General features: G+C 41.4%; 2 protein-coding genes and 1 non-coding gene across 3 annotated transcripts in view; 2 read left to right on the top strand and 1 right to left on the bottom strand.

The window, feature by feature from the left end:
* Nucleotides 1–868, bottom strand: part of RHPN2 (rhophilin Rho GTPase binding protein 2) — a 36,785-nt gene extending 35,917 nt beyond the window's left edge. The window contains exon 1 of the mRNA XM_066557552.1: nt 137–868. The gene's annotated coding sequence lies outside the window, so the exon portion shown is untranslated. The remainder of the gene's footprint in view (nt 1–136) is intronic.
* A 299-nt stretch (nt 869–1,167) lies between these two features.
* GPATCH1 (G-patch domain containing 1) lies at nt 1,168–17,315 on the top strand. The gene is made up of 20 exons (XM_066557306.1): nt 1,168–1,260; nt 2,860–2,994; nt 3,277–3,362; nt 3,738–3,898; nt 4,248–4,345; nt 4,483–4,541; nt 4,914–5,159; nt 5,923–6,070; nt 6,790–6,869; nt 7,905–8,109; nt 9,342–9,629; nt 11,327–11,508; nt 11,856–11,983; nt 12,251–12,384; nt 12,713–12,882; nt 13,598–13,811; nt 14,513–14,623; nt 15,076–15,200; nt 15,712–15,857; nt 17,009–17,315. Exons 1-20 carry the CDS (start codon nt 1,188–1,190, stop codon nt 17,028–17,030), a joined length of 2,811 nt encoding a protein of 936 aa, XP_066413403.1. The 5' UTR covers nt 1,168–1,187; the 3' UTR covers nt 17,031–17,315.
* Nucleotides 17,316–25,553: 8,238 nt separating this feature from the next.
* On the top strand, nt 25,554–25,627 carry TRNAT-AGU (transfer RNA threonine (anticodon AGU)). Its single transcript has one exon. It is a non-coding gene; the product is annotated as a tRNA-Thr (tRNA).
* Nucleotides 25,628–26,719: the final 1,092 nt, after the last annotated feature.

The raw sequence follows: 26,719 nt of genomic DNA, 5'->3' as shown, positions 1-26,719 counted from the left end.
TGCATGGAACCGTGTCAATATTCCCCATGGAAACCTGAAGTCACGTGAAACTCCGGCAGTTTCACTGTGAAAGAAACCAGTTCCATGTAAACAAATGAAGAGAAACGCTGGGATGGAGAATACACTGAAGCCTTACCTGTTAAGGGAAGGAATATCTGAAGACTGTGTTTTGATTTATTTTCAAGGATTTCTCTGAAATTGTTGTTGTTCTATCTGTTGTGGACTGATAGAATCTTCAGTGCAAATTGAAGCGTTTGGTTTTTGTTTTTTTTTGGGGGGGAGAGGGGGTAACAGTGGAAATCAAATCCAAATTTTGAACACTTGGGTCCTACTGGTGAATAGTGGTCTTCGTACAAAATACATTCGGGAAACGTTTCTCTCTCGATACAGGACTGCCCAAGGAGCTTCAGAGGTTCCCAAAAGCCTTCGGGGATGAAGCTCTGTGAGGGAAGGTTTGAACGCCCAGACTTCTGCCCCGATTTCTGTGCAAATTCTTCTTGAACAGTGCGTAAGACAACGTGGTTAGGCAAATTTTGCCAGGTATTTGCTTAAGTGTACAATGAAATCCACAACTCCGTTGATTTTGGTTCAGGGTGGAGTCCGCTTACACCTTGATTTAGATGAAATCTCTTTGTCAGAGTCGTTGCTGCCCTTTTCCTAGCCCTGAGTCCGAGGGAGGCTGCACTCGATGATTCGAGGCAGTTACCGCATGGCTGCTGACCACCGGCAGTTTGACATTATGTGCCGTGGGTAATTTCTAAAGACAACAGTCAGCGTTTCGGACCGATGATGTGGAGCCGCACACGGCAGCTCCGCTGGGGCTTTTCCAGCCAAACACGGCTGGGCTGGAGGGACCCGTGCGCCCGGACCGGCTGCGGCCGCCGCCTGCCCTCCCTCAGAGCGGGCAGCGAGAGGGGCCCCAGCACCGCGCCGTGCCCGGCGGGCAACCCCAACGCCGCCGTGAGGCCGAGAGGCGCTGAGGGGCTCCGGGCGATGCCGCCGCTCCCGCCCCGCCGGCGGGGTCCCGGCGGGGCAGGGTGCGGGTGCCGGTGCCGCTCCCGTCCCGCCGGCGGGGCAGGGCGCCGCTCCCTCGCAGAGCGGTCCCGGTGCCGGGGGATGCCGGGCGCTGCGCGGCTCCGCCTCCTCTTGTGACGCCGCCGGGTCCCGCGCGGCCACCGTCGTGCAAGATGGCGGAGAGCAGCGACAGCGAGGAGGAGGATTTGGTGAGCTATGGCAGCGCGCTGCAGCCCCTGCAGGAGGGTAAGGGACCCCCGGGAGGTTCGTCTGCTCCTCCTCCCTCCCTCCCTCCCTCTGTCAATGCGTTGTGCGAGCGCTGCAGAGCGGCCCGGCGTGAGGCGCTGGGGCATCCCGAAGGGCCTGCCCGCTCCGGTCCGGTTCTGCTCGGTTCGCGGCTGAACGCCGCCCAGCCCTTTCTGCGAGGGGCTGCGGTGTGTGGGCCCAGCACAGACCTGCTTCCTTCCCACAGCTCCTGCTGCGGGGGCCTTGCTCGGCAGCCGAGCTGTCCTGCGGGAGGATGGCCCAGCACAGGCCGAGCGGAGCGGGGAAAGAAAGGCCTCGGCAGCACTGCGGCTCCGGCTGTGGCTGTGGCTGCGGTACCCCGCGGCTTGTGCCGGCTGCTCCGGGTGCCAGTGTTTGCTTCTGTCCGCCCCATCCCCCCAAAAACCCCAGTACAGTTCACATAAAACACTTCAAAATTACGCAGTTATGCTAATCTGATCGTCTGATGCTTATATGGTTGAAATGGACAGGGCCAGGACTAATGTACAGTTGTGACTCCCAAGTCTGTGCCATTTTATTCAAGAAATGTTGTTAAAAAGAGGTAAATGTTTGTGTCAAAGTCTATGGTTTTTTGTGTTTGGTTTCAGTTTATACACTTTTGATATGTAATGTCTCAAGCAATTACTGAAGTGAAGAAATCCTGCCAGAGATCTTGCATACTTTAAAAAGTTTCCTTTCACAAGAAAAAATGCAATGTTCTCAGAAGTCTGTACAATTAAGAATTTTGATGTGAACACTTCATGCTTTTCATTTATTGTGGGAACCCAGCACATCCCTCTGGCTGTCCAGGATGGCCAGAACCCCTGCCAGGGGCTCAGAGACCCTGGCACAGAGCCCAGAACACCTGTGGGTTTGATTATGACCCATGGAGCAAATTACCAGCCTTAGATGAAGATCAGCAAACCACAACAGTTTAGGTAGAATAATAGTGAAGTTATCATGGGGTGGAAAAGTCGATTTTGGGGTTTTTGGTATGGGGGTTCAGGAGGCAAGATGGAGGGATCTGGGTGTGTCCAGCCTTTCTCCTTCTTCTTCTTGGCCTCCATCTTCTGCTGTGATGGTGGCACTCACAGATTGGCTTAGAGTAGAAGCTCACTGTCTAACACAGGTGATGGGTATTGGGAAGGAATTGTAAACATTGTACAGGTAGTTTTTAGTATAAAGACATAACCCTGCCCTGGGGGCAGGCAGAGTGCCTGGAACTGTCCTGCTGGATGGGCCTGGCAGGGCAGGAGAAAGAATTTTATAGATAAGGAACAATGAACAACCTTGAGACCCAGAAATGAAGAGCCCTGACTGCTTCTTCAAGCACTGGACTGGGAAAAGAGACTTTGAACAATCTTGGGGTCACAGTGACCCAAAAGATCCCAAGAATTTATCAATGGTGTTCATGAATAGTTACAATGGAGTGGAAATAAATGAAATGTGGTGATTTCCATGTCAGGATGGCCAGTGTTTGATCATGTTCTTACTTGCAAGGAAGAAACAGCATCTGGAGGAAGTGGGAAATTGTTCCTTCATGTAAAGTTGTGTCTTACATTCTGATCTGTTTGATTGTAGGTGAACGAATTAAAAAGCCAGTTCCTCTCCAAGAGCAGACTGTTAAAGATGCAAAGGGACGATACCAGCGTTTCCATGGTGCATTCACCGGGGGCTTTTCTGCTGGATACTTTAACACTGTTGGAACAAAGGAAGGTCAGATATTTTGCTGTCTTCTGGGAATGGTTATATTGAGAATCATATTGTCATGTTAGTGAAAACAAATTAACTGTCACCAAGCATTTTTGTTCCTGCTGTTCCTTATACTGTGAATAGTTGAAATAATATTGCTGAAGTTATTTCTCCCTGAATTTTTGGACTGTAATTTTACAAATATTTCTTTGGTGTGTACTTAAGATGTAAGGTTGAAATGCTTGAATTGTTTTTGAATACTTTGTTGCCTTAAGTACCTTACTTAAATATTTGCCTTCTTTAAAGGATGGACACCATCAGCTTTTGTATCATCACGGCAGAAGAGAGCAGACAGAACTGTTCTTGGACCAGAAGACTTCATGGATGAAGAGGTAAATTTAGAAAGGAATTTAAAACCTCTGCAAATAGTTACCATAACAGCAAAAATTGAAGTAATTACTTCTTGTATACAGTGCTATCCTACTAGCTTATACAGACTATTTCATGGGTTCATTTAAGAAGCTCCTGTGATGTCAGTATTAAAAAATAAAACCTGAACTCAACCTTTTCACCTTATCAGAAAATGCAAATGCTTTTGAAACTGTTTTAAGATATTTCCACTAAAGTTATTGCAAAGAAAACTGCATAAGTGGTTTGAGAAAATTAGCAGATAGGAAGGTCATATGCCATTTTCATTACTTTACTATTATAATAAGCAAGAACTTAAAGGATGCTTAATCTAAATGTTCTCATTTTTGTATTTCCAGGATCTTAGTGAATTTGGGATAGCACCAAAAGATATTACAACTACAGATGATTTTGCATCTAAAGCTAAAGACAGAATAAAGGAGAAAGCTAGACAGATTGCAGGAGTAGTTGCTCCCATTCCAGGAACCACTGCATTTGATGATTTAATTGGACCATCTAAGTAAGTAAATTTACCTGAAACTTTGCCAAACCATTCATTTCACTTAGAAGTGTTGTTAGAACAGTAATGTTTGGCCACTGCAATTGTGAGACTGGAAGATCCTGCAGTGGTACATTCCCTAAGGGCCTCCACCTGGATTTTTGTTTTGAATGTGCAGACTTGCACCAAGTAAACATTTATAAACTGACAGGTAGTGTGTATGCAAGTAGTAACACTTTCAGATTTGATTTTAAAGTGGGATATAAAACTAGAAGTTCAAATATTCTATATGTACATTATTTATCAACAGATAATAAAGGTGTGGCTTGAAGTAATTTTGGCTTTTGTTTCATTTTTTTTTTCTTTTTAGAATAACAGTTGGGGTTGAACTATTACGAAAAATGGGCTGGAAAGAAGGACAAGGAATTGGCCCACGAGTCAAAAGAAAGCCACGCAGACAGAAACCTGGTAAGTGCAGGGAACTTCCTTAGCTAATTCACTTCCTTGCTAGTAGAAAGTTGGCATTCATAGACTGATTAAAAGTTGATTTTAAACCCTCTTTTTATTTTTATTAATGTAATATGATGTTATGCTGTCTCTTACAGATCCTACAGTGAAGATTTATGGTTGTGCATTACCACCTGGACTGTCTGAGGGTTCTGAGGTATTGAACAGGGAAAGTGGTCTGTTGGCTTTTGGAAGAATATGTGACAACAGATTGAAGAATAAAACAACTTCTTTAATGTCCTCAAACAGTATTTTAAAATGCATTTTCAAATCTTCTTAAAAGTGTTTATAAATACTTTCTATGCTTAATGTGAAGAAAGATGTTAATATCTAAATTTCTTCTTTTGCTATGTAAGAAGCTTAATGTGAAGAAAAGTGTTAATATCTAAATTTCTTCTTTTGCTATGTTTAGTTCATACACAATTCAGGAAATGAAAACTTGCCCAGGCTCGTGTTAAGTGAATGTTGTAAAAGCTCAACATACAGAACTTTTAGTCATAAACTCTCATAAACTTTTAATTTGTACAAGGATGAAGAGGATGAATACCAGCCAGAGAATGTGACCTTTGCACCGAAGGATGTAATGCCTGTAGACTTGACTCCAAAAGAGAATGTCCATGGACTTGGCTATAAGGGTTTGGACCCCTCTCAAGCCTTGTTTGGTGCATCTGGAAGAGAACACCTGAATCTTTTCACAGGTGGTTCTGAAGAAACAAGCAATTTACTTGGTGATTTGAGACACAGTAAAGGAAGAAAACTGGGTATTACAGGTCAGGTAAGGACATTTTTTAATTAATTTTATCATTAGTGTAGTAAAATCCACATAAATTTTGGTTTAAGTTAAAAGCTCCTAGTCATTGTAATATTGTAAGAAATGTTAAGTGTGATTTGAAAATAGGATTTTTTAAAAACTTATTTTGAAGATGTGGAAAAATCCTTAAAACTCTCAAATGCCTTCACTTACTGAAACTGTAAAAGACAACTATAAAAACTCCCTGACTGAGTAGCTGGATGGAAAAATGTTCTGTGTTACTTTGATGTTTTGAGTTTATGGTTTTTGTCTATTGTACTTTCAGTAATGCTGTATCTGTCAGCTAGAGAGGTTTTGTGTTGCTCCAGGGTATTTGTAGTTCTTATCTACAAGTATTGTCAGTTTATATTTTCTGGGAATTCTACTTCTTTAATTTCCCTGTTAACTGACATTTTTTTTCCTTTTGAGAACTTAACCTGCTCCTAGTCAGATTATATGTGTTATTTTGGTGGAACTAGTCTGCTGTCCTTGTCTTGTACTACCAAACTTGGTGTTTCTCCCTGCCAAGGGACTGGAATGTGTTTGCTTTTGTTACTTTTGTGCTCACTGAGGTGTGGGGGGGTTTTTTTCCACCTCAGTTTCTGTGGTGTAACTACATTTTTCCCAGTGTATCTATATTTTTACTGTAGACTTTATATAGATGAATAGATATCCATGTACATGTGTTCTGATATGTGACTTAAAAGTTTTTCCACTTTGGAGTTCTCATTTTAAATATGTATTTTAGGCTTTTGGTGTAGGAGCTCTAGAGGAAGAAGATGATGATATTTATGCAACTGACACACTGTCCAAATATGATACAGTTCTAAAGGATGAGGAGCCTGGGGATGGCTTGTATGGCTGGACAGCACCAAAACAGTATAAATCCAAAAAAAGTAAGAACTGTGGTTCTCTTTAAAGAGTCAATGTAATATGGGGGAGAAAAATAAGAAATGTAGTCTGTATTTGCCATATATTGTAATTTTCAGCCTTAATCTCTGAAAATTCAGCTAGTCCTACTTCTATATTGAAGTGTTCAATTACAGAAATGATTTCCAAAGTCTTCCAGTAATCCCAGTGTAGATGAAACCCTCAAAGCATATTTTCAAAAGGACAATATGTGCTGCTTTGTGAGATACAGTGCTCACTTTCACTGAAGAAAACAAGTGATTGTGAATCCCAGTTACAAAATATGGCCCAGCACTTAAAAAGAGACCTTTTGTTTTAGATGAACTTCTGTATTTTCAGGTAATTGTTGTGAATTGTATCTTGGTGCCTCTTTATTTTTACTGCACTGTGTAAATGCATGAAATGCTGTTGTAATTTTGGAGCAGCTGTTCATGTTGGTTGTACACACTAATGGCACTGCTGGTGTTGGCTGTGCACAGTGTGGGTACTGCTGCTTCACTGTAAGCCATGTTCAGCCTTCAGCAGTCACTCTGAGAGTTGTAGAATATTAATCCAGAATCAGAACCCTTAATTTTAAATGAAAGGTGGTGAAGACAAACTACAATTATGACTCATAATAGACAGTGACATATGGAAAATATTGAGAAAAAAAATTGCCTAACCATGCATGTTTTAAATATTGACCAACTCTGTGATAATTTTGTAGGGCCTGAAAGAGATTTTAAATATATAGGCAAAGTCCTGGCTGGTTTTTCCTTGGCATCAAAACCATCAGCTCCAGTCAAGGTAAGCAGATAGTGATATTTTATGTATTAAGAATAAAATCCTTCATCATGTGAACTGCGTGGACTCTACTGCTTCTTGGTGTTTTTCTGTTCTCAGAAATAAATGTTTTGGTCAGCAGTAAAAATTGCTGAAGGAACAAAATTATAGCACTGGAGGCTGTTCAATAGAAACCTAAAATTTATCAGACTCCTGAAGGTATTTAAACTTTGCCTGGGTACTGGCTTTGAACAAATGCCTTCCACACTATTCACTGCTACTTTCCATAAAGCTGGAGGAATGGTTTAATTTAACTTAAAAAAATATTTTAAAAAAATTACATATTTTGGTTCTGGATCTTTCATATGTAACATTCAGTTTTCTGTAAAAAGCAGGCCTCATGTTTTTTCACTTTGCTATTTTGGTGACAATTTAACTGCTTAGTCCTATCTTCAGGTCTACATAATTCATGCCCTATATATTTGCATAAATTAGAATGACAAACAATTGTATGACAGAGTCCTCTTTCTGAGGAAGAATATTTGTGTGGTATATAAAATCCCATCCTATAGGAAGCACAGAGATAACCCCTTGAGTAACAGCTTGAATGAAGAACATGGGGAAAAGCACTTTGAAAGACATTCAAATGTAGTAAGCATGGAAGTACTCAGTAATCCAATTGATTAAATCATTTGACTTCAGTTTAAAAATATAGTGAGCAATATTAAAGAGCATTTTCTCAAATAAAAGCAGTGCATCCTAAGACTCTTGTTAATTTCTCTGTCACTTAATGTGCACATTTTCATATTTTTCCATAGCTGTCAATATATTTGTTCCCAGAGTTTGTTTTACAGTGCCACTTACTGGTCTGTAGGAATTGGTAGCTTGTATCATCTGTTTCTACTGCTAAGATGTAAACTGAGGAATTCTTGGGTTTTTGTTTATCTGGAACACCTGTAAGTGTTGCACACAAAGTTCTCTCTCTCTCTCTCTCTCTCTCTCTCTCTCTCTCTCTCTCTCTCTCAGTGGGTTTTTGTTTTGTTGCCCCTTTTCCCCCAGATTTACCCAGCACCCAGCCTGCCCCGGAATTACAGACCCGTGCATCACTTCCGCCCGGTGCTGCCAGCTGGGAATGAAAGCTGCCACCTGCAGAAGGCACTGGAGGAGTCAGCTGGGAAACTGGAGAGGGACCCAGCCCACCACAGCAGGCATGCCTTGAATGCAGCTCAGAGGAGGGAACAGCTGGGGGAGGCTGAGCTGAAAGGTAGGAACATAAACATACCTGACCATGTCTGTGCTTGTGTTTCGAGCCTCTTTGTATGTTTAGGTACAGAGCAGTAAGAATTTGGTCTGGCTTTGAGTGCTTATTTTTTTACAAAAATATATCCAATCTAGTTACCATTTCTGTCGGGTCCGGCTGTCTGTCTCTGCCCCCACACGGGTAGGGTGGCTCTTGGGTGGCACGCGTTTCAAAGGACGAGTCTGGACTCTTCAGCTTTTCGGTCTTCAGATTGTTTATTGTTTCTTATCTACAAAATTTTCTGTCTGCCCAACAGAGGTCTGACCTGCAAGGCAGCCAAGGGCACTCTGCCCACCCATGGGGCGGTCATGTCTTTTTATACTAAAATCTATGTACATAATATTTACCTTTATTTTCCAATACTTTTCACCCATGTTGGCAAGTGCACCTTCACCATAAACCAATCCCCAAGTGCCAACATCACCACAGGAGATAGAGGACAAGAAGAAGAAAGAAGAAGGACGAGACACGCCCTGATCCCTCCATCTTGTCTCCATAACCCCCCTGTACCAAAAACCTTAAAGTTTATATTTCACCCTCTAAACGTGTCCCTTTTACACCCTTCACTCTAAAGTGATTCTCATGTCCTCAAACTGCTGTCACTTCTGTGGATGGATCAAAATCAAGCCACCAGACACTCCTGGCAACATTCCAGGATTTCCGAGACCCCCAAGGGTTCTCCTGGCATCTCTGGACATTGGGAACGATGTGCTGAGATCCCACACATTTCATTGTTCAGTTTCATCTCAGCAGTTGAATTGTTGACATAACTGTCTGTGTATTAATTTACTTAAATATTTTAAAGGCAAAAAGTATGTGCTGGATTGTGGTTTTTTGACAGAGTTGTGGCCTTTTGTGAATATAGTAGGCTGTGATAATTTTTTCTGTAAAATGTTTTACTGAAATACATTTAGATATACTAAGAAGATAATTTGTAACTGTGGCTCACATTTGTGAGTCACAAAAAAGTTTACAATAGTAAACTTTATCAAGTTATATGTAAATAGCATAAAAGATGTAATAGTGGCCAAATTTTTATTTGCCATTTATGCCATTTTATTGTTAATTTCTGCTTAAGAGCACTTAATCTGAATTTATACACATGTGGTAGGGATTTTTCTTCTACTAAAGGGGAAGAAATAGTTCTAGTAATTTTTCATTTCTCTTTATCTTTCACTGCTTTTTTTCTGCTTTAGGTCCAGCTCCTTCTGTTTTGGAATATCTATCTGAGAAAGATAGAGAAAGACTTAAACAAGTGAAACAAGCATCTGAACAACAAATGAAAGCAAAACCAGTGCCTCAGGAGTCACCCAGTAGCAGATTCCAGGTGGCCTCCACAGAAGATGCTGCTCACAAATGGCAGATGCTGCTGGGAGGGCAGTTAGCAAATGCTGGTTCTAGTGACTTCAAACCATTTGCAAAAAATCCAGAAAAACAAAAAAGATATGAAAATTTTGTGAAAAGTCTTAAACAAGGAGAAAGAGGTAAAATATTTCTTGATTTATTTTTTCCTTCCCCTCCCCCCCTTTTTTTTTCCCAATGCATTTTATATTGACTCTGAGTTCTCTTCCTGAATTTCACAGCATTTCTCCTTTTACTTCTTTTCAGGACCAATGCTTACAGAAATTTTTACTGATACTTAGTCATGTTGAGTTCAAGAGAACAGCTCACTTACTCAGTTGTCAGCAAGTCTTGATTTTAGGCATTACATTTCATACTTCTGTGATGTAGCAGAAGTTCAGTTCTACTTCATTTCCCTTGTTTCATTTGCCAAGGTACACTTCAGCTTTGGTCAGGGGACCAAGCCTTTTAATTTAGTTTGTTTCTCTTTGAGGAGTCAAACTGACAGATCCTATAAAGGCAGGAAGAGGATTGGGTAACAGCAGAATCAGAAGAAACCCCATTCCCTCTGCACCAGGGGAAGATAAGAACCCTAAAGTGAATGAAGTATTTCACACTTGTCAAAGCTTCTATTGTATGTCCTGCAGATGCTCAGACTTCTGCTGTCATTTATGTTCTTCTCAGAAAGATTTAGGACTGTAAAAACACAGCATCCATGCAGAGCTCTTACTCCAAAACAAAAAACGTCCAACCTCCTTCATCATCTCTTTTCATGCTGTTTCAGTCTCCTTCCATTTTGTTTAGGTTTTTGATATTAAATGACACTGTGGTTTATATTAGATTAAACTAGGTACTCACAAGGTCTTGTGGTGAGGTCTTCAGTTCTGTGGTTTTTCTGTAAGGCATGAAAAGCTGAAGTTGATCCAGGGAGTTCATCATCAGCCCATGACTTTAAATTGCCTTGAAATGAACTTTCAAAAAAAAGGGTTGGGTTTTTTCCAAATTTTGAAGTACACAGGGGCTACTGGGGAGGAAGAAAATGGACTCCAGGGAAATTTGACAGAGGAAAGCATGTGGTTTGTTGTTTTAGTTGTGATTTGGGTTTTTGTCTCTTTTTAAGTCCTTTTCATTATATAAAATAAATATTTTCTGGTCAGTAGCCTCTTCTGGTTACTGCATTGGGACAGGCTACTTGAGCTTTGAATCCATAGTTCCTCTATTCAGGACTGGGATTTTCCCTGGGTAAAGTAGAATATTCCCAATTATGACTGTGAGTGCCTGCCTAGTCATTATGATGGAAATGGGTAAATAACTGGAATGCTTAAAGGTCTGTTTTACTCTAAGTGTATTTGCTTGGCTGGTGTTATTTCCTCTTCCTTCTGGGAGACAAACTGGACCTGTTGCTGTAAACCTGTGTGCAAACTCTGTATTTATCAGTGGGCACTTCACAGATCACACAGCAAGTTACCAAAGCATAGCCAGGCTTAAATTATTCTGTTCTATGTTTTACTTACTTGATAAAGCTTTGGGTTATACTTTTTGTTTTAATCACCTGTTAAATCCATTAAGTATTTTGAACATTCTTTAGAGGGCAATGAGTAAGGAATCAGTTTTACAAGTAAAATTACTTAAATTATCAATTTAGCATTGGCCAAATGCTCTCATTCTTGCTGTCTTGAAAAATGACCTCCATTTATCAGGGATTAACACAGTTGGGGTTAGTACTACCCTTATGATAAATATTCATTAAATACTTGCAAGAATGTTATTTTTTGTTTGAGAAGTGTTGACCCAGAACAAGCTGCCATCTCTGCTAAGCATTTCTCTCCTCATCCCACAGGAGAAAGACTGGAGCGTTTTTTTGACCAGAATATGACGGAGTGGGAGCGGGGCAGAGAACAGGAGGAGTTCTACCGTGCAGCAATGTTCTACAGATCCTCAAATTCCACACTCTCATCCAGGTTCACCAGGGCCAAATATGAAGATGATGTTGACAAAGTTGAAGTTCCTCGAGACCAAGAGGTATTTGCTGTCTTTTAACACATTGGAGCTGCAGGTGTTGCCTTAGCCCCTTTTCTTTTAAACTCTCATGAAGATATGCCACTGTTCTGGTGCCCTTCTGTTTAGCAGCTTTTGAAAACACTTGGTGCATACAGAGTAATCTTTGTTAAACAGCATTTAAATATTGATGGATTTGTCCTGTTCATAAATCTTACAACAGTTCAGTAAGATTTTTGTGAGTGTAATTTCTGCAATTAATTCCAGAACTTAAAGAGTATAAGTTCTGCACATTGAAATTGAATATAAAATACATTTTACATCTCTCTTTAAAAAGTTATTTGTCAGCTATAAATGTTTGACTTTTTCAGAATGATATTGATGATAAGGAAACAGCTGTGAAGATGAAGATGTTTGGCAAACTCACAAGAGACAACTTTGAATGGCATCCTGATAAGCTGCTGTGTAAAAGATTTAATGTTCGTGATCCCTATCCTGAGTAAGATAATTGATACTTATATTTTTAAAACTTTTTATAATTTCTGAGTTTTTAATTTGCTTGTGGAAAATCTGGGTTGATGTTTTCTTGTGTCATAAGGTAATACAGAACTGCCCAAAGTTTTTATTTGTGTCATCAAATATGGTGACCTCTGATAAAATAGCATGCATTTGAAGGACTACTGTAGGAGTTCAGGTTGTTGTAGCTAATTTGAAAGCTTTTCTGTGTTTAATGCAATAATCAGCAAACAATTTTATTTCCCTCTAGTTCTTCTGTAGTGGGTTTGCCAAAAGTGAAACGAGACAAGTATTCTGTTTTTAATTTCTTAACTGTGCCTGAGCCCACCACATCTGTAACTCAAGCAACAAATGAAAAGATCCAAGAGAGTAACAGTCTCAACAGTAAGTTTGTTGTTACTTTATTAATTTAGCTATACATGAGATAATAGTACAGAAAAGGCATCTTTTTCATTGAGAACCTAGCCACATGATGTTTTTTGCATTAAAAAACCCAAACAAAGGAATTGAAATAAAAATTCAGTGACATAAAAACTGAAGTTAGTGATATAAAGCTAATTTCTTCTACCTAAAAGACATTTATAGGTCAAGTATTCATTAGAAAGATGTTAAAAATGTCAAACTGAAGAAGCAGAGTAATTTAAAATCAAGTAGGCCATGAAATGCAGAACAATTTGGCATGCAGGTGATTTGAATATTTTGGATATTTTAGAACCAAAGAAATCTTCAAGGTGGGATGTGTCAGATAAAGAGAAGGAGAAGAAAGATTCCATCAGTGAATTCATTAGTCTTGCTAGATCAAAGGCTGATGCTCAGCAGCAGCCTCCAGTGCCAGCCAAAGAAGAATGTGGAACTGGGACAGCTGAAACTCCTCCCTCTGTGGTGAGTTGACAACAGGGTTTGAACTTAAAGGGAATAGCTGTAGACCTTGGAAACCCAGAAATAAGATGGGCTAATATATTAATTGTTTGTATATGTTAATATTGTTTATATATGTTAATATGAACTGTTAACATATGAACACAGATCACTTTGCACAAGAACCAGTTCAGGATGAGCAGAGACATGAGATGGCACTTTGAAGAACTTTGAGGTTATAACTCTGGGATTCAAGATGTTTGCACCTCACTTCTGATTATTCTTGAAGTAGGACTTCAGAGAAGAAAAAATGTAGCCCACCAGTTGGGGAACTAAATTCAGTAACTTTACCACCACTCTGCTCACAGGCACAGAATGTATTTATTTCTCCTTTCCATAGAACAGAGTGCATATTTTGGAGAGAAAGATATTTTCCTTTTGCTTAAATGTAGTATTATATAACTGAAATTTGAATGGATGAATTCGAATTTCTAATATCTGGGGATCTATTTTCACAAACTGCTACTACTCTTTGCACTACTCTTTAGAGGACACTGGCAGAGTTCCTCAGAGTTTCAGAGCTTTACTATTTGGGACTAAGATTGTTTATTTTACAGCTATTGTGCCATCCAAATGTTTTGTAAATACCTGTCAGCATGCTTCAAGTGATTCCTTATCAGAGAGAGATTGTTAGTTTCTTTAGAGCCTAAATACAGTTTGTTGTGATGCTGTTGAGCAGGTGGCTGAGGAAGATAAGGATCAGGAGGAAGAAAGCAGACGACCACCCATGGACTTATTTAAGGCCATCTTTGTGAGCTCCTCAGATGAAAAATCATCTTCCTCTGAGGAAGAAGAAGAGAGTGATGAAGAACAGCAACCAACTACTTCAGAAAGACAGTCAGAAACCACCGAGCAAGTTGATGTAGCAGACAGTTCTTCCTCTAATTTACAAGGTAGTACTTGCTGGAAGTTCATTTTTATGCAACATAAAATAAATACCTTGTAAAAGTTCCATTTTTGAATCACACATTCTTGGACTGTTAGGACAATGCTAACCAGTGCAGAGATTGGCAGAGCTGGTTGTGTGGAAAATGCAAACAATACAGCACTGAATGGGGCCTTGCATGTTACAGTGTCCTTAGCACTGCCATGCACCTTTTGTGTGGAGTTTACAAGCAAACTGCTGTATGGAATGTGCCTGCTACACAGTGAGGGGGAGCAAAACATCTGGTGTAAGAACATACTTCAAATGAAAAGACTTTGTTCACTTACTGTCCCAGTTGGTTCTATTAACATTTAACTTGTAGTGTTTATTAACCTTATACAGCTCATGGAGTTTTTAATTCGTTCTGAGTAATGGAAAAATAGTACTGTTACAAAAGGGAAGCAAACAAATACCCTAATAGCAATTGAATTAATAATTTATAGTTTAAAAGGTAAATTTTGATTTAAAAGAAAAAACCTACAGTATGTTGACACATTTCAGAGTGTCAGCTACCCAGTTGGCCCAAGCAGCCCATAGAGATGGAGGATGCTGATCAGTTTGCTTCTTTAAGGTTTTTGGAAACCTTCCTTGAGCTTTCTTCAACGCTTCTTGGAAAAAGTATTTTCTTATTTTCCTTTCAAATATAACAAGTTTTGTTTTTTTTCACAGAGAGTGTGACTGCTGCAACTGATTCTGGCATTCCTTCATTGCCTACTTCAAAGCAGGAGCTGGATGCAGCAGAGGAATTTGGACCAAAGCTGCCACCAGCTTTTTCTTCTGGTAGGTTCTGTAAGCATCTAGAGTGTAAATATTGAAATTATATATAAAATACACGATATCTCTCTTTAAAACAAGCATTTGTGAATAGGCATCTATCTCTTAAATGTGTGTTATGTAAACAGGCATCACCAAATGTTTTGTTGCCATGCTATGACCCACAATAGGTACCTCTTTGCCTGTGTACCAGGTTTGTTTTAAGTCTCTAAAGGTAATGATAAAAAAATAGGGGACAGCCTTGCAATTTCATTTTTAACAGATTGCAAAGGCATTTAATTACAGTAGGGGTGTTGCAGGTGGGGGTTTTAGACATGTGATTTCCTGTTTAAAGTAAGGGGTTTTGTTTGTTTAACTACCATATTAGGTAATATATCATATTACAGAATGTAATAACCAAATTACCCTATTTTGGTCAGGGTTTTTTTTATTCTTTATACATTTGCTTTGTATTTTAGGAACTACTTGGCAACAACAAACAGAGGTGCCAGCAACTTTTCCTGGGCCTAGTAGGAAAGAAAAGCATAGGAAAATCAGAGAGAGGCACAAGACTAAGAAAGAACGCAAACGCAAAAAGGAAAAGGTAATAAATTTAAATACTGATTTCTGATCTATTGATGCTTTGATCTGCCCTTCAAAATGTTTTGTTATTTATGCTTGGTTGTAGAAAAAATAAATACTGGGACTAGAATTTAAGCAACAGAATTTTGTTGATGTTTTGAAACCAGAAAATTACCCCACTATGATGCTGCTTTTGCCATATGCACACAGGTGACTACAGGTACAACACTGTGGGTGGTTTCACGTGCTGTGTGGAAGATGTCAGACACATTCTGGGAATTGCATTCATGGATTAAATAACTGTAATGAAACATCTGCTTTAGGGAGAGATGAGTGCTTGGATGAAATGAATTTTGGTTTATAATTTTTTTTCTTTAAGCTTAGTCTGAGTAGTGGAAAAGAATCATTGATAGATGTTCTGTTTCAGTTAAGCTTTGAGTCCATACTGAAATTAACTTTTTTCTTTTCTTGACATTCAGAAAAATCCAAGTCTTTCACAAGGAGATAAAGGATTATTTCTGTTCTTTTTACAGAAAAAGAAGCATAAGAAGCAGAAAAACAAAGGAAAACATAAGAATAAAAAATTAGAAAAAGACAGCAGCTCAGACACTACAGATAGCAGTGACAGCCTTAGTGATATGGATACCACAGGCTTGTCACCTAAAGAACTTCTTAGAAGGTAAGCAGAAAGGTTACTTAAATAATTGCAAATTTAACAGTGAATAACTAAATCATCAATTTATGAGTTGTCACTCTAGTGAACCTATTTGCAGCAAATGTTAATAAGCCGGTTATGAAGATAAAATATTGCTCACTTTGGTGAGACATTTTAATGTAGAGGGTAATTAATTTTAGGATAGAAGCCTCTTAAGGTAAAGACAACTAAACACACAGGCCTAGCACAGCTAATGGATATAATAATTAAAGATAACTGATATTTTTGGAAGGTATTTTGAATTTGAATTAAAAATTGAACTAGTCCAGGTGGAAATACATATTTTCATTTATCTACTTCTCTTGACTTGGGAACATTGGAAGAAACCTTGTCTGCTAAGGTTCCATTCAGATAGATCTGTTGTGTGGCAGCAATGCTTCAGTTACAAATTTTGCAAGTTAGCTAGTGTGTGCTTCATCAAGAGAGAGTGAAACAAGCAGAACAATGCTTGAGTCGTGTACATGTCTTCTCAATTTAGACTGTGCTATTACATTTTTATAAACTAGAGACTTGAAGATAGTGCTAACATAAATGTGAAAATCATAAAAGCACATTTCACAATATTTTGCACACACTTGAAGTAAAGTAGAACAGCCTACCAGTCTGTAGTGCAGATCACAGTCAGCTTCAGCCATGTCCCAGGTGGGACAGTCCCTGCAGTGGCCTCAGTTCAGTGTCCCTGGCTCGCTGAGAGGTCTCGAGGTGTTTGTTGAATTCCAACCACACCCATCTGCTCCATGGCAGTGACTGGGGTCAGGCTCTGGGGTGGAATGGGCAGGACACTTGCAGTGCAATGGACACTTGGTTCCTTTGGAACTGAGTGTCACTTATGTATTGGTGCTTTTCTATCAAAAAACAAACTGCTGTTGGGCTTTCTGAAGAGCTGAAATATGTTTTTATGCATTTTGCACAAAATAAATTCCTTTGTACAAGCAGTTGTTCTGGAATCTTCATATTTGCATGTCTCTTATCACTGAGAAAATATTTTTATCTGTTAAAACTCAGATCTCTCTCTCTGCAGCTAAGGTTTAAGAAACTGCTCAAGTGATGAAATGTTCCTAATGTGGTGTGTGACTGTTGAGTGTGACCTTTTTCCATTTTTCCCTTTTTTTCAGATTAAAACAACTCCAGTATTGAAGAGCTCTCTTGTGTTCTTCAGTGTTGTGTGACTTGATCTCGATTTTGATCTCCTCTGTGATGGCAGATCAGTGGTGTATAATGTGAAGCACTAGAGATACAGTATTCATATTGAATTTCTTTGAAAGTAAATGTGCATATGTTTATGATGTTCCATGAGTTCAAAATGTATGGATTATAGAACATTGAAAAGAGCCCTTTCTGGGCATAATCATCTGACATACTGCAGGCTCTGTTTTATTTAATAAAACAAAGCATTTTAATAAACTTTATTATTACAAATAAGTTTTGTATAGTGATAATTTGTTATGCCTAGGACCTCTAAAATGCTTGAGAGTAAATTTCAGTCTGAGTTAAGTTAGGAAGTTAAAACTAAAGCAATGTAAAATTTTTATTGGGTGCAAGTATTTTTATTGAATCTAATGTAGAGTTTCACATTGCAGTTTTTGAGTATCCAGCTGTTATTTTTGCCTCTTCAAATTGTATAACATTTACTCCAGCAGCTCTAAATCATTAACTTTTGACAGAATGACAGAATATGCTGAGTTGGAAGGGACCTATCAGGATCATCAAGCCTGACCCTGCACAGTTCATTTCACATAGATTATCACAGCTAATGAGCTAAAAGATTATGTGTGATTATAAACTGCCTCATTTTATGTAGTTACAAAGAAAACTCTTCATGCTACTTTTTCTCTGCAGTTGGCATAATAGAAATAATTTAGAATAATGTAGAATAAATTAAATATGAGCCATGAAATAATAGTGAGGTGGTGGGGAGCAGCTGTGGGGCAGCCTGGAGCCCTGGCAGGAGCTGTGGGTTCAGGGCTCTGCTGGCAGCCCAGGGATGGAAAGCTCTCTGACACTTTGTATGGGGTTAATGCTTGTGGCAGCTGGTGTTTGGTTCTGTTCACACAAACACACACTTGACAGCCATGAGCAAACTCCCAAATGAGTGAAGAAAAAACTTTTCAAAATATATTTGCCAGAAATTGTAAGTCTTGGCCTGAACATGTGGCCTAAGAGCTCGATGTGCTCATTTTGATGGGCCAGAATCAAGGAAACAAGTGTTTGAAAGTCTTGAGAGACTTCATGAGATTTCAAGATTTTGTTTTTTGAGAGGAAGAAGAGTTTGAAAACATCCATAAAAACAAAACCACAGTCCCCGCCCATCAGCATTTTTTCCTCTCAACCAGATGCAGTAAATCTGCTCTGAGGTGGTATCCAGGGTGTGAACTTTGCTGTCAAGTGGAACTCAGGATCCTTTCTCCTGTGGTTCCTGCTTTCACACTCCCCCTCGTGGAATAAACTCAGCTTCTGTGAACCCCTGAGTGCTGTGCAAGGGACTCAGTCTGTGCAGAGCACACTGCAGCACTGAGATCTGCATACATCAAACAGCCATGACTCAGTCTAAGAATGGCTAATGAGTGCATTAATGTCCAATTAATTCAGATGAAATAATTTAATGAAGTATCTACAATGTTGATTTCCTGCTGAGCAGTGCCAGGTTTCTACCATAACCAGAAGCTTTTCCAGGCATACTGAAAAGGCCCAAGAAGCACAAAAAGCCCAGACAAGGTTCAGCTTAGCAGCATTGTGTTGGCCAAGAGCTGTGGATGGCTAGCTCCAAGAAACCAGGAAAGGGAGAAGGCAAAAGTCACATCTTTAACTGATGAGTAAATAAACTGTAAGCAGATATTGTAGATTGGAGATATAAAAATAAGTGTCTCAGTGTGTTAGTAATGATGTGTACAGTTGAACAACTGTCAGATTGACAGTTCCAAACTTTCCTGCTTTGTCAGAACTCAGAACTGGAACTTTTATTTTTCTTTCTTCAGCAAAATGCTATTCAGCTCTCTTATGTATAAGTAAACTGAAATCAAGACCACAAAATAAGAAAATAATACATTAATTTTTTAAAAGTATGATAGATCCTTGAATCTTCTTTTTGCTGAAAAGAGTATAATGTGCCACTTGTCTGAAGTGTCTAACTTCTGTTTAAGAAATTTTCTCTCTCTAATTTTTCTCTCTCTAATTTTTATTTTTAAGGAAGTTTTCTTTAACACTTGTTGAGCAATACTTCTTTTTCAGAATCTATCTAAAAGTATTTCCCTGAGTAGTGGGAACTTCCTGACAGCAATGTATATGCAAGATTATGTAAAATATAGTTAAAAAAGCCTGATTTCCTCCCCTAGAGCAACAGCTGAAGCAAACAGAATTCAGGAGAGTATGGTGGATTTGGATCATGGGGGACTAGGCCAGCCCTGACAATTTTCACTCTGGCATTCTCTTTTTTTCCCTTTGAAAGAGTAGATACCAAATGATTGGCTGTACTGAGAAAGCATTTGAAGTTCTTGACAACAAACAGTATCTCTGGGAACTGACAGTGCACATATCTTTGGGAAAACAAAGATTAATAGTGCATGCAGCACACAAAGACTGGGTAAGTCTGGAAGGGCAGTTTTGACTGCAAGACTCTTTTGATTCAATAGAACAAGAACACAGCAGCTTTGATCTTTTTTTTCTTTGATCTTAGAGACATTCCTAATCATTTTGGTGTCAGTACATTGACACACACTGAGAAAATAAGTGAAAAAGTGAAAAATAAATTTACTTTCAAGTTTTGTCTGTTATCAAGGGCTGCCAAGTTAGCAGGATAGCTCCTTCCAGTGAAAGCCCTTGTGAGGGAGCAGCTCTGGATCTTGGTGTCAAAAAGGGCAGTTACAGTCAGAGATACAAGATTTTATTCTCATATTGAAGACAAATGAAAGAACACATCATGAAGGGAGTTTATGTTGCCTACTTTCTGACTGATTCTAAAATGTCTTTGTACTTACACAAACAAAACTCTGATTGCAGAAATTAGGTTAATCATGGAAATGGAAGATGGTTTACCTAGGTGAAGGTATGACTGATCCTGCGATACTCTGAAATGGGAGTCACTCTGCATGTCAGCAGTCCTCATGGCTTTTTGTGGTGGATGCTTACAGTCAGGGGGGCACCATAATCCATCTGCAAACTTTGATTCGTATTTTTATTTGTTTTACTAAAGAACTTCATAGAAACAGAATTGTTTGGGTTGCAAAGAGCCTTAAAGATCGTCCAGTTCCAACATCTGCCATGGGCAGGGACACCTTCCACTATCCCAGGCTGCTCCAAATCCTGTCCAGCCTGGCCTTGGACACTTTCAGGGATGCAGCACCCACAGCTTCTCTGGGCCTCCTCACCACACTCAGAGCAGAGAAGCTCCTCCTAATACCAACCTAAACCTACTCTCTTTTAGCCTGAAGCCATTTTCCCTTCTCCTTGTCAATAGTCTCCATCTTTCTTGCAAGCTCCCTTCAGCTACTGGAAAGGCACAATTGGGTCACCCCAAAGCTTCTCTTCTCCAGGCTTTGGGTCACCCTAAAGTTTCTCTTCTCCAGGCTGAACAATCCCAATCATCTCAGTCTTTCCACAAAACAGAGCTGCCCCAGCCCTCTGATCATCCTGGTGGCCTCCTGTGGCCCTGATCCAGCAGCTTCCTGCCTTTCCTGTGCTGAGGAGCCCAGAGCTGGAGGCAGTGCTGCAGCTGGGATCTCACCAGAGCAGAGGAGAGGGCCAGGAGCACCTTCCTTGACCTGCTGTCCATGCTTCTTTTGATGCTGTACTTCAAAGCTTTCTTTATGGGTTAGGACTGATTATGTTTTGAGTGTCCCACAGACACAACAGGAAGATTGTGAAAAAGAAAATAAACCCTTTTCCTGAAATCATTTCAATTAATCACTTGTGGGTAACAGGGTGAGTAGATAGAAGGTGATGGAGAAGAACCACGGCCTCAGGTTTCCCCATTGGAGGCTTGATTTGGATATTTGAAAAAAGTTCTTCATGCTTGTCAAGCATTGTAACAGGCCAGCCAGGGCAGTGCTGGTTTCATCATCCCCAGAGGGGTCTAAAGGGAGGGACTGTAAATGTGGCACTCAGGGATGAGGTTTAGTGGTGGACCTGGCAGCAGCTTGAACTTCATCACCTTAGAGGTCTTTTCCAGCCAAAATGATTCCATGATAAATGAGCCAGGAATTCATTATGGGCCATCATCTCAGCACTTCAGCAGTCTGTGCATTGCTGCTGTATCAAAACAAAATGATGTTTAAGTGGTGATGCCTTTAGTTTCAGCTTTTCTGTTTTTTCAGATCCTGCACTGCATTAGTGCATAACTCTGAGCTCCATGCAAGTGTCATTAAGCTCTCTTCACATTTAGTCAGACTAAACAATCCTTCCAGGACTGAGAACCAAGGTCACCAACACAGCCTCAGGCCTGAAAGGTATAAATATAAGTGAAGTGGGGGGAAGAAACAGGGGAATGTGACTTCATTACCTGAAACTATAATTGGACAATAAACCTCTGAGATGCAAATAGACCAAACTTCTCTCTGTGTGAGAAGCTCATGACCATGGCCCATTTTGGGTGTGGTCTCCAAGGCTTTTGCACTGCCCAAGGTGTATCTGCTGAAGGTGGAAGGAATGAGGGACTTGTCTTGACAAACAAACCCTGGGTCTGCTGGTAAATAGAACTGGATACTGCCAGATAAACAATGGGAAGGATTCCTCTGATTGATAAATGGAATGAGAGATGGAATGAGGGAGATTTGTCTTTACCAACAATAATTTACATAATTATATATATATATATATATATAATTTACATAAATTCCATAAGGAAATCCACCAATTGACACAAGGAAAAGACAAAGGTGCTCCTTTGTCAAGTACCTCAGCCAATGGGGAAAGAGGAAAATGCGGCCAGAAAATTTGGATAAAAAGGAGGCTGCATCCTCCTAAAATCTGAGAGATCCCAGGAGAATGCCCCATGGCCTCTCCCTTTATTTGAATAAAGTAAAAAGGACTCCTCTGTCTCCTTTTTGAACACAAACCTCTGGTGTTTGTGGATTAATTTTCCTGACAAAGGCCTTCAATAAATACGTACTTTATTCTTTTAACTCTGTCTAGCCTCTGCTCTAGGTAGCCACCCCAAGGCATCAGTGGGATTTTCTATTATGAGAGAGATTTCCAGTTATTTATAGATGAATGCTTCAGAACATGAAGGACAGCAAAGGGAACCCCATCAATTTTGAAAATGTAACAGTGACAAAGGCTGGCATCAGAGGTAAGGCAGAAGGGAGAAGAGTATCTGAGAATAAATCACAGAGCTTTGCATTTGAAGACAAGAGCTTGTATTTGTGACTGAGAATGAGGAATTGATGAAAAACCAGAGGGAAGGACATAAAACAGACGTTGAAGGGGAATTTGTGTGTTGGAGATTAGGATTTTTCCTTTCTTTTTCCTTCTCTCAGGGAATTTTGTCCCATTTGTCGCTAAGAAACGATAATGACCGGTTATTGTGAGACAAAAGAAGTGGCTGCGGTGGGGTATGGATGCAGCTGCACTCCTGTAGCTCCGCGATTTTCCCTGGGAAGGGCAGGGACACCGCGAGGTTTTGCAGGGGCTGGCCTGGGCTCCTCTCCCGCTCGGGACTGGAGGGCACAGGAGCCGTGGAGCCGCTGCTCCAGCGGGGGAATCTGCTGGGAGTCCAGCCCGTTCCTGCTTTCTCCTGCTGTGTTTTGCTCCTGAGAGCGACCTTTGAACGGGACTTTATCAACACCGAGCTGTCTGAAGGGACCTCAGCCCAGAGCACACACGGCAGTAACACACCTGGAAAATTCCATGGATACTCTCAGCTGCTTTGAAGGAGCACAGGAACTACCATGTGTGAAGCAGGTGATACTTATGATTCAATAGCAGGACAAGGCAGCATCTGTAACTTGGATAAATAAAGAGAAATAATCAGATTGCCCAGTTTGCCTGTGTGAGTGGAGGTGGTGGGGAGCTGTTTCTTACTGCCCTGGTTTCATTCCTGGATCCGAGACAACTCTTGGTCCCTCCACAACATGAAATAAGTGCTACTGCAAACCATTTGTTAGGAAAATTAATCCACAAACACCAGAGGTTTATGGCCAAAAAGGAGTCAGAGGAGTCCTTTTTCTTTATTTGAATAAAGGGAGAGGCCATGGGGCATCTCTCAAATTTTTGGAGAACTCAGCATCCTTTTTATCCCAATTTCCAGCCACATTTCCCTTCTCTCTTTCCCCCTTGGCTGAGGTACTTGAGAAGTTCAGACTTCCTGATACACCTGATACCAAAGATTTCCCTCTAAGGTATAACCTTCCCTTTTAATTTTTAATTCTTATGGAATTTAGGGGTTTTTCTTCCCTATTGTTTCTTTCATCTTTCAATGTCTAATTTTTCATTTATCAGCAAACCTAAAGTTTATTTGTAAAAGCAAATATCATTTTCCATTCATCAATCAGTGGAATCCTTCCCATTGTTTCTTTTATCTCCCAGTGCTGGTTTTATCTCCCAGCAGACCACAGCTGTCTACCACAGCTTTTTTGGAAAGACAAATCTGCTATTCCTCTCACACTGCTGCTCTGGACAGCTCCTCTTCTCTTCACCCAGGGTCTCATGTGAATTTTTACACTGTGATGTAGGTGGCTGTTTTCTTTTGCACCTGCAGACCTTAATGCTGTAGTGAAGATGACTCCTGTACTGCTGCCACCAGATGAATCTGGGCTCACACCCCGATGGTGCCAGCTGAGTTGGGCAACTCAAATAACTAAATAGCAGTTCTATGGGGAAAAGGTACCTGTGGCTTGGGGACATACAAATACAGACAGGTTTGTGAGTACTGAACCTGAAATCATGCTTTGCACACTGAACTCTCATTTGGTTTTATTCACAGTTGAGCTAACAATTCTGAAAGCGCCTGTATTTTAATTTTTGAACAAGAGACCTCCTTAATTTTCTAAATCAATAAAATTTTTCCCCCATTTCTTTGTGTGTTGAAGATGAGGATTTTTACTTTATTTTAAATATTCTTTCTTTTATCTTTCTTTCTTTTTTTTTTAATCTCAGAGAATTTTCTCCCATTTGTTGCCTAAGAGATGGCGATGATGGTTCCTGGGAGACAGAAGATGTGGCTGGGAGGAGGAGGAGTGCAGCTGACTGCAGTGTCTTTCTTGGCTGAGCTCTTTCCTTTGGAAGTGCAGCTACACCTCGAGATTTAGGCTGGGATTCAGGGGCCGGGCTCAGCTCCTCGCTCTGTGATCAGAGTGCACAGGGGTGCTTTTGGTGCCAGTCCTGCTGCCCAGAGGATTCGCTGCCACCGCGGAGTTTTCATCCTGCTCTGATTCTACTCACTTTATTTACTCTTACTGTCGCAAGAGCAGCTCTTGGATCGGAACCTTTTCCATCCCCGACCTCGCTGGGAAGGGGACCCCGACCCCAATCCCTTCCCGGCGGCATCGTCTCCCGGTCTGCAGCAGCCCAGCCCTGCTGTTTGTCTGCCTCTGCTGCTTGGGGTTTTTGGCTCCATTTTAACGCGACACCCGGCATGTTCTGGCACGCCTCCGGAGCCTTGGCCGCTGCCCGCGCTGTCCCGGCCGGGGCCGTGCCGCCGCCATTCCGCCGCTGACGCGCCGCCCGCCCCTCCGGCCGGGCACGGGAAACCCCGTCCCTTCCTCCCTGCCGCAGCCACAGCGCCCCCTGCAGGCGCGGGGGAGCCACGGCCCGGCCGCAGCCACAGCGCCCCTGGCGGCGCTGCTGGAACTGCAGCCGGTGCGCGGCCCGGTTCGGAGCGCCGCGGGTTCGGCCCGGCCCGGGTTTTCGGTGTGAGAAACACCGGCCCTCGCCTGGGGAATTAAACAAGTCTAATGAAGGACAGTGGGAGACAAGGACCACAGAGCAAAGGTTATTACAGATGGGTGCATCTTGGCACTCGCTTCGGGGATACCCCTTAATACCTTTTCCCTTACATCAGCCTGTTGTATATTCATAATCCCTTATGCATAGTAAACTTTTCCCCAAAGTAGTTTACACGTTCCAAGAATTGTTTAGCTTGGCTCCTCCTTGGGTCTGCGTTTTTAGAGCATGCAGATTCCTTGGTTGTGGTTTTATTCCTTTTTTATCCCCTCCAGTTTTGGGCCTTGGTGGACCCTGGCCAAAGGGTGAGGGTGAGTGCTGATGGTTGGCAGATGTGTCCAGGTGTGCTCATCCTGTGTGCGTTGGGTGTTATCTCATCCCAGCAGGCATTTAACACAAACATACTTATATCAGCTATTTCATTAAGCTTAATTAACAACAAAAATAAAAGCGATATCTTTACAACAAAGTAACTTTAACACCACACCTATAAAATCCATTTTAATATTTGCTAAAAGCCAATATTATAATATGTATCTATAACACCACAAACCACGGCCAGCTGAGGCACTGCAGGATGAGGCAGGGCTGGAGCTCTGGAGGCAGTCTCGCCTATAAATGTCTGAAAATCCGACATTTGTGCATTTTCCTCCGCTCTCTGCGAGTGCTGTGCCACAGCCAGGGCGGGCGGGCGCGGTTCGCGGTCCCGCACGGGGCAGGGCAGGCCCGGAGCAGGTCCGGCCCTGCTCAGTGCTTTAATGCGCACTGAGAGGCCGCTCAACGCGTGGCGCCGTGGCTTAGTTGGTTAAAGCGCCTGTCTAGTAAACAGGAGATCCTGGGTTCGAATCCCAGCGGTGCCTGCGCCGGAAGGCCGGCTTTTTGTCCCCCGCGCTGTTTTACCGGCCGGGATCAGCCGGGGAGAGGGGGAAACTGCGCGGGACGTGCAAGTAACTACAACAAACTGCGCGGGACGTGCGAGTAACTACAACAAACAGCGCGGGGCGTGTGAGTAAACACAACAAAGTGTGCGGTGGGTGTGTGTAAATATAACAAACAGTGCGGTGGATGTGAGTAAATACAGCAAACTATGCAGTGGGTGTGAGTAAATACAGCAAACTATGCAGTGGGTGTGAGTAACTACAACAAACACCCCAATGGGTGTGAGTAAATACAACAAACAGTGCGGTGTGTGTGTAAATACAACAATCAGCCCGTGGGTGTGCGTGTGTGTGTAAATATAACAAACATGTGGTGGGTGTGCAGTCGGTGTGTGTAAATACAACAGCCCGGTGTGTGTGTAAATACAACACCCCAGTGTGTGTGTAAATACAACAGCCCGGTGTGTGTGTGTGTACATACAGACAAACAGGAACAGCTGCAGTTGCACATCCCGGCTGTCTCCTGTTGGCTTTATGGGGAAGTGTTTTCCAGGAGTGTTTATACACACAGAGTTGGGAAAATGCCTCTCACCATTTTTTCTTCTAATCGCCACATCCTCAGCAGCCCCTGGGGCAAACAAAGCCATGGTTGCCTGTTCTCCTGCCCTTCAGCCGGAGCGCCGCTGACTCCATGGTTGCTGCCGAGGGTTTTGGTGTCCATCAGCACTGAGTCCTGCCTGTCACCCCTTACCTGCTACTGTCACACTGAGTGAGGCTTTTCTAAGTGACACTTGCAATAAGCACTCTGTGCTACCACGCCATTAGTGACACAGCAGAGTGTTAAAAATAGGTTAGAAAGTGTTGTAAAATAGTTGATAATCGTTAAGCACGCACTGTTAGTTTGGTTGTTATATTGTAAAAGGGGTTAAAGGGCAGTTATAGGAAATACGGTACTCAGGGTACCATAACACACCTCAGTAAAGTGCCCCACGAGCCAGCCTGGACAGAAATGTCATGGGCCAATCAAGCGCCTTAAGCCTTCCTGCAAATGAAGGATCCCAACAAAAAACAATC

This window comes from Molothrus aeneus, chromosome 11 (assembly GCF_037042795.1).
Source record: "Molothrus aeneus isolate 106 chromosome 11, BPBGC_Maene_1.0, whole genome shotgun sequence".
NCBI classification, from domain to species: Eukaryota; Metazoa; Chordata; class Aves; order Passeriformes; family Icteridae; genus Molothrus; species Molothrus aeneus.
The sequence above is the reverse complement of the archived record's forward strand: the minus strand, read 5'-3'. Positions and strand labels throughout refer to the sequence as shown.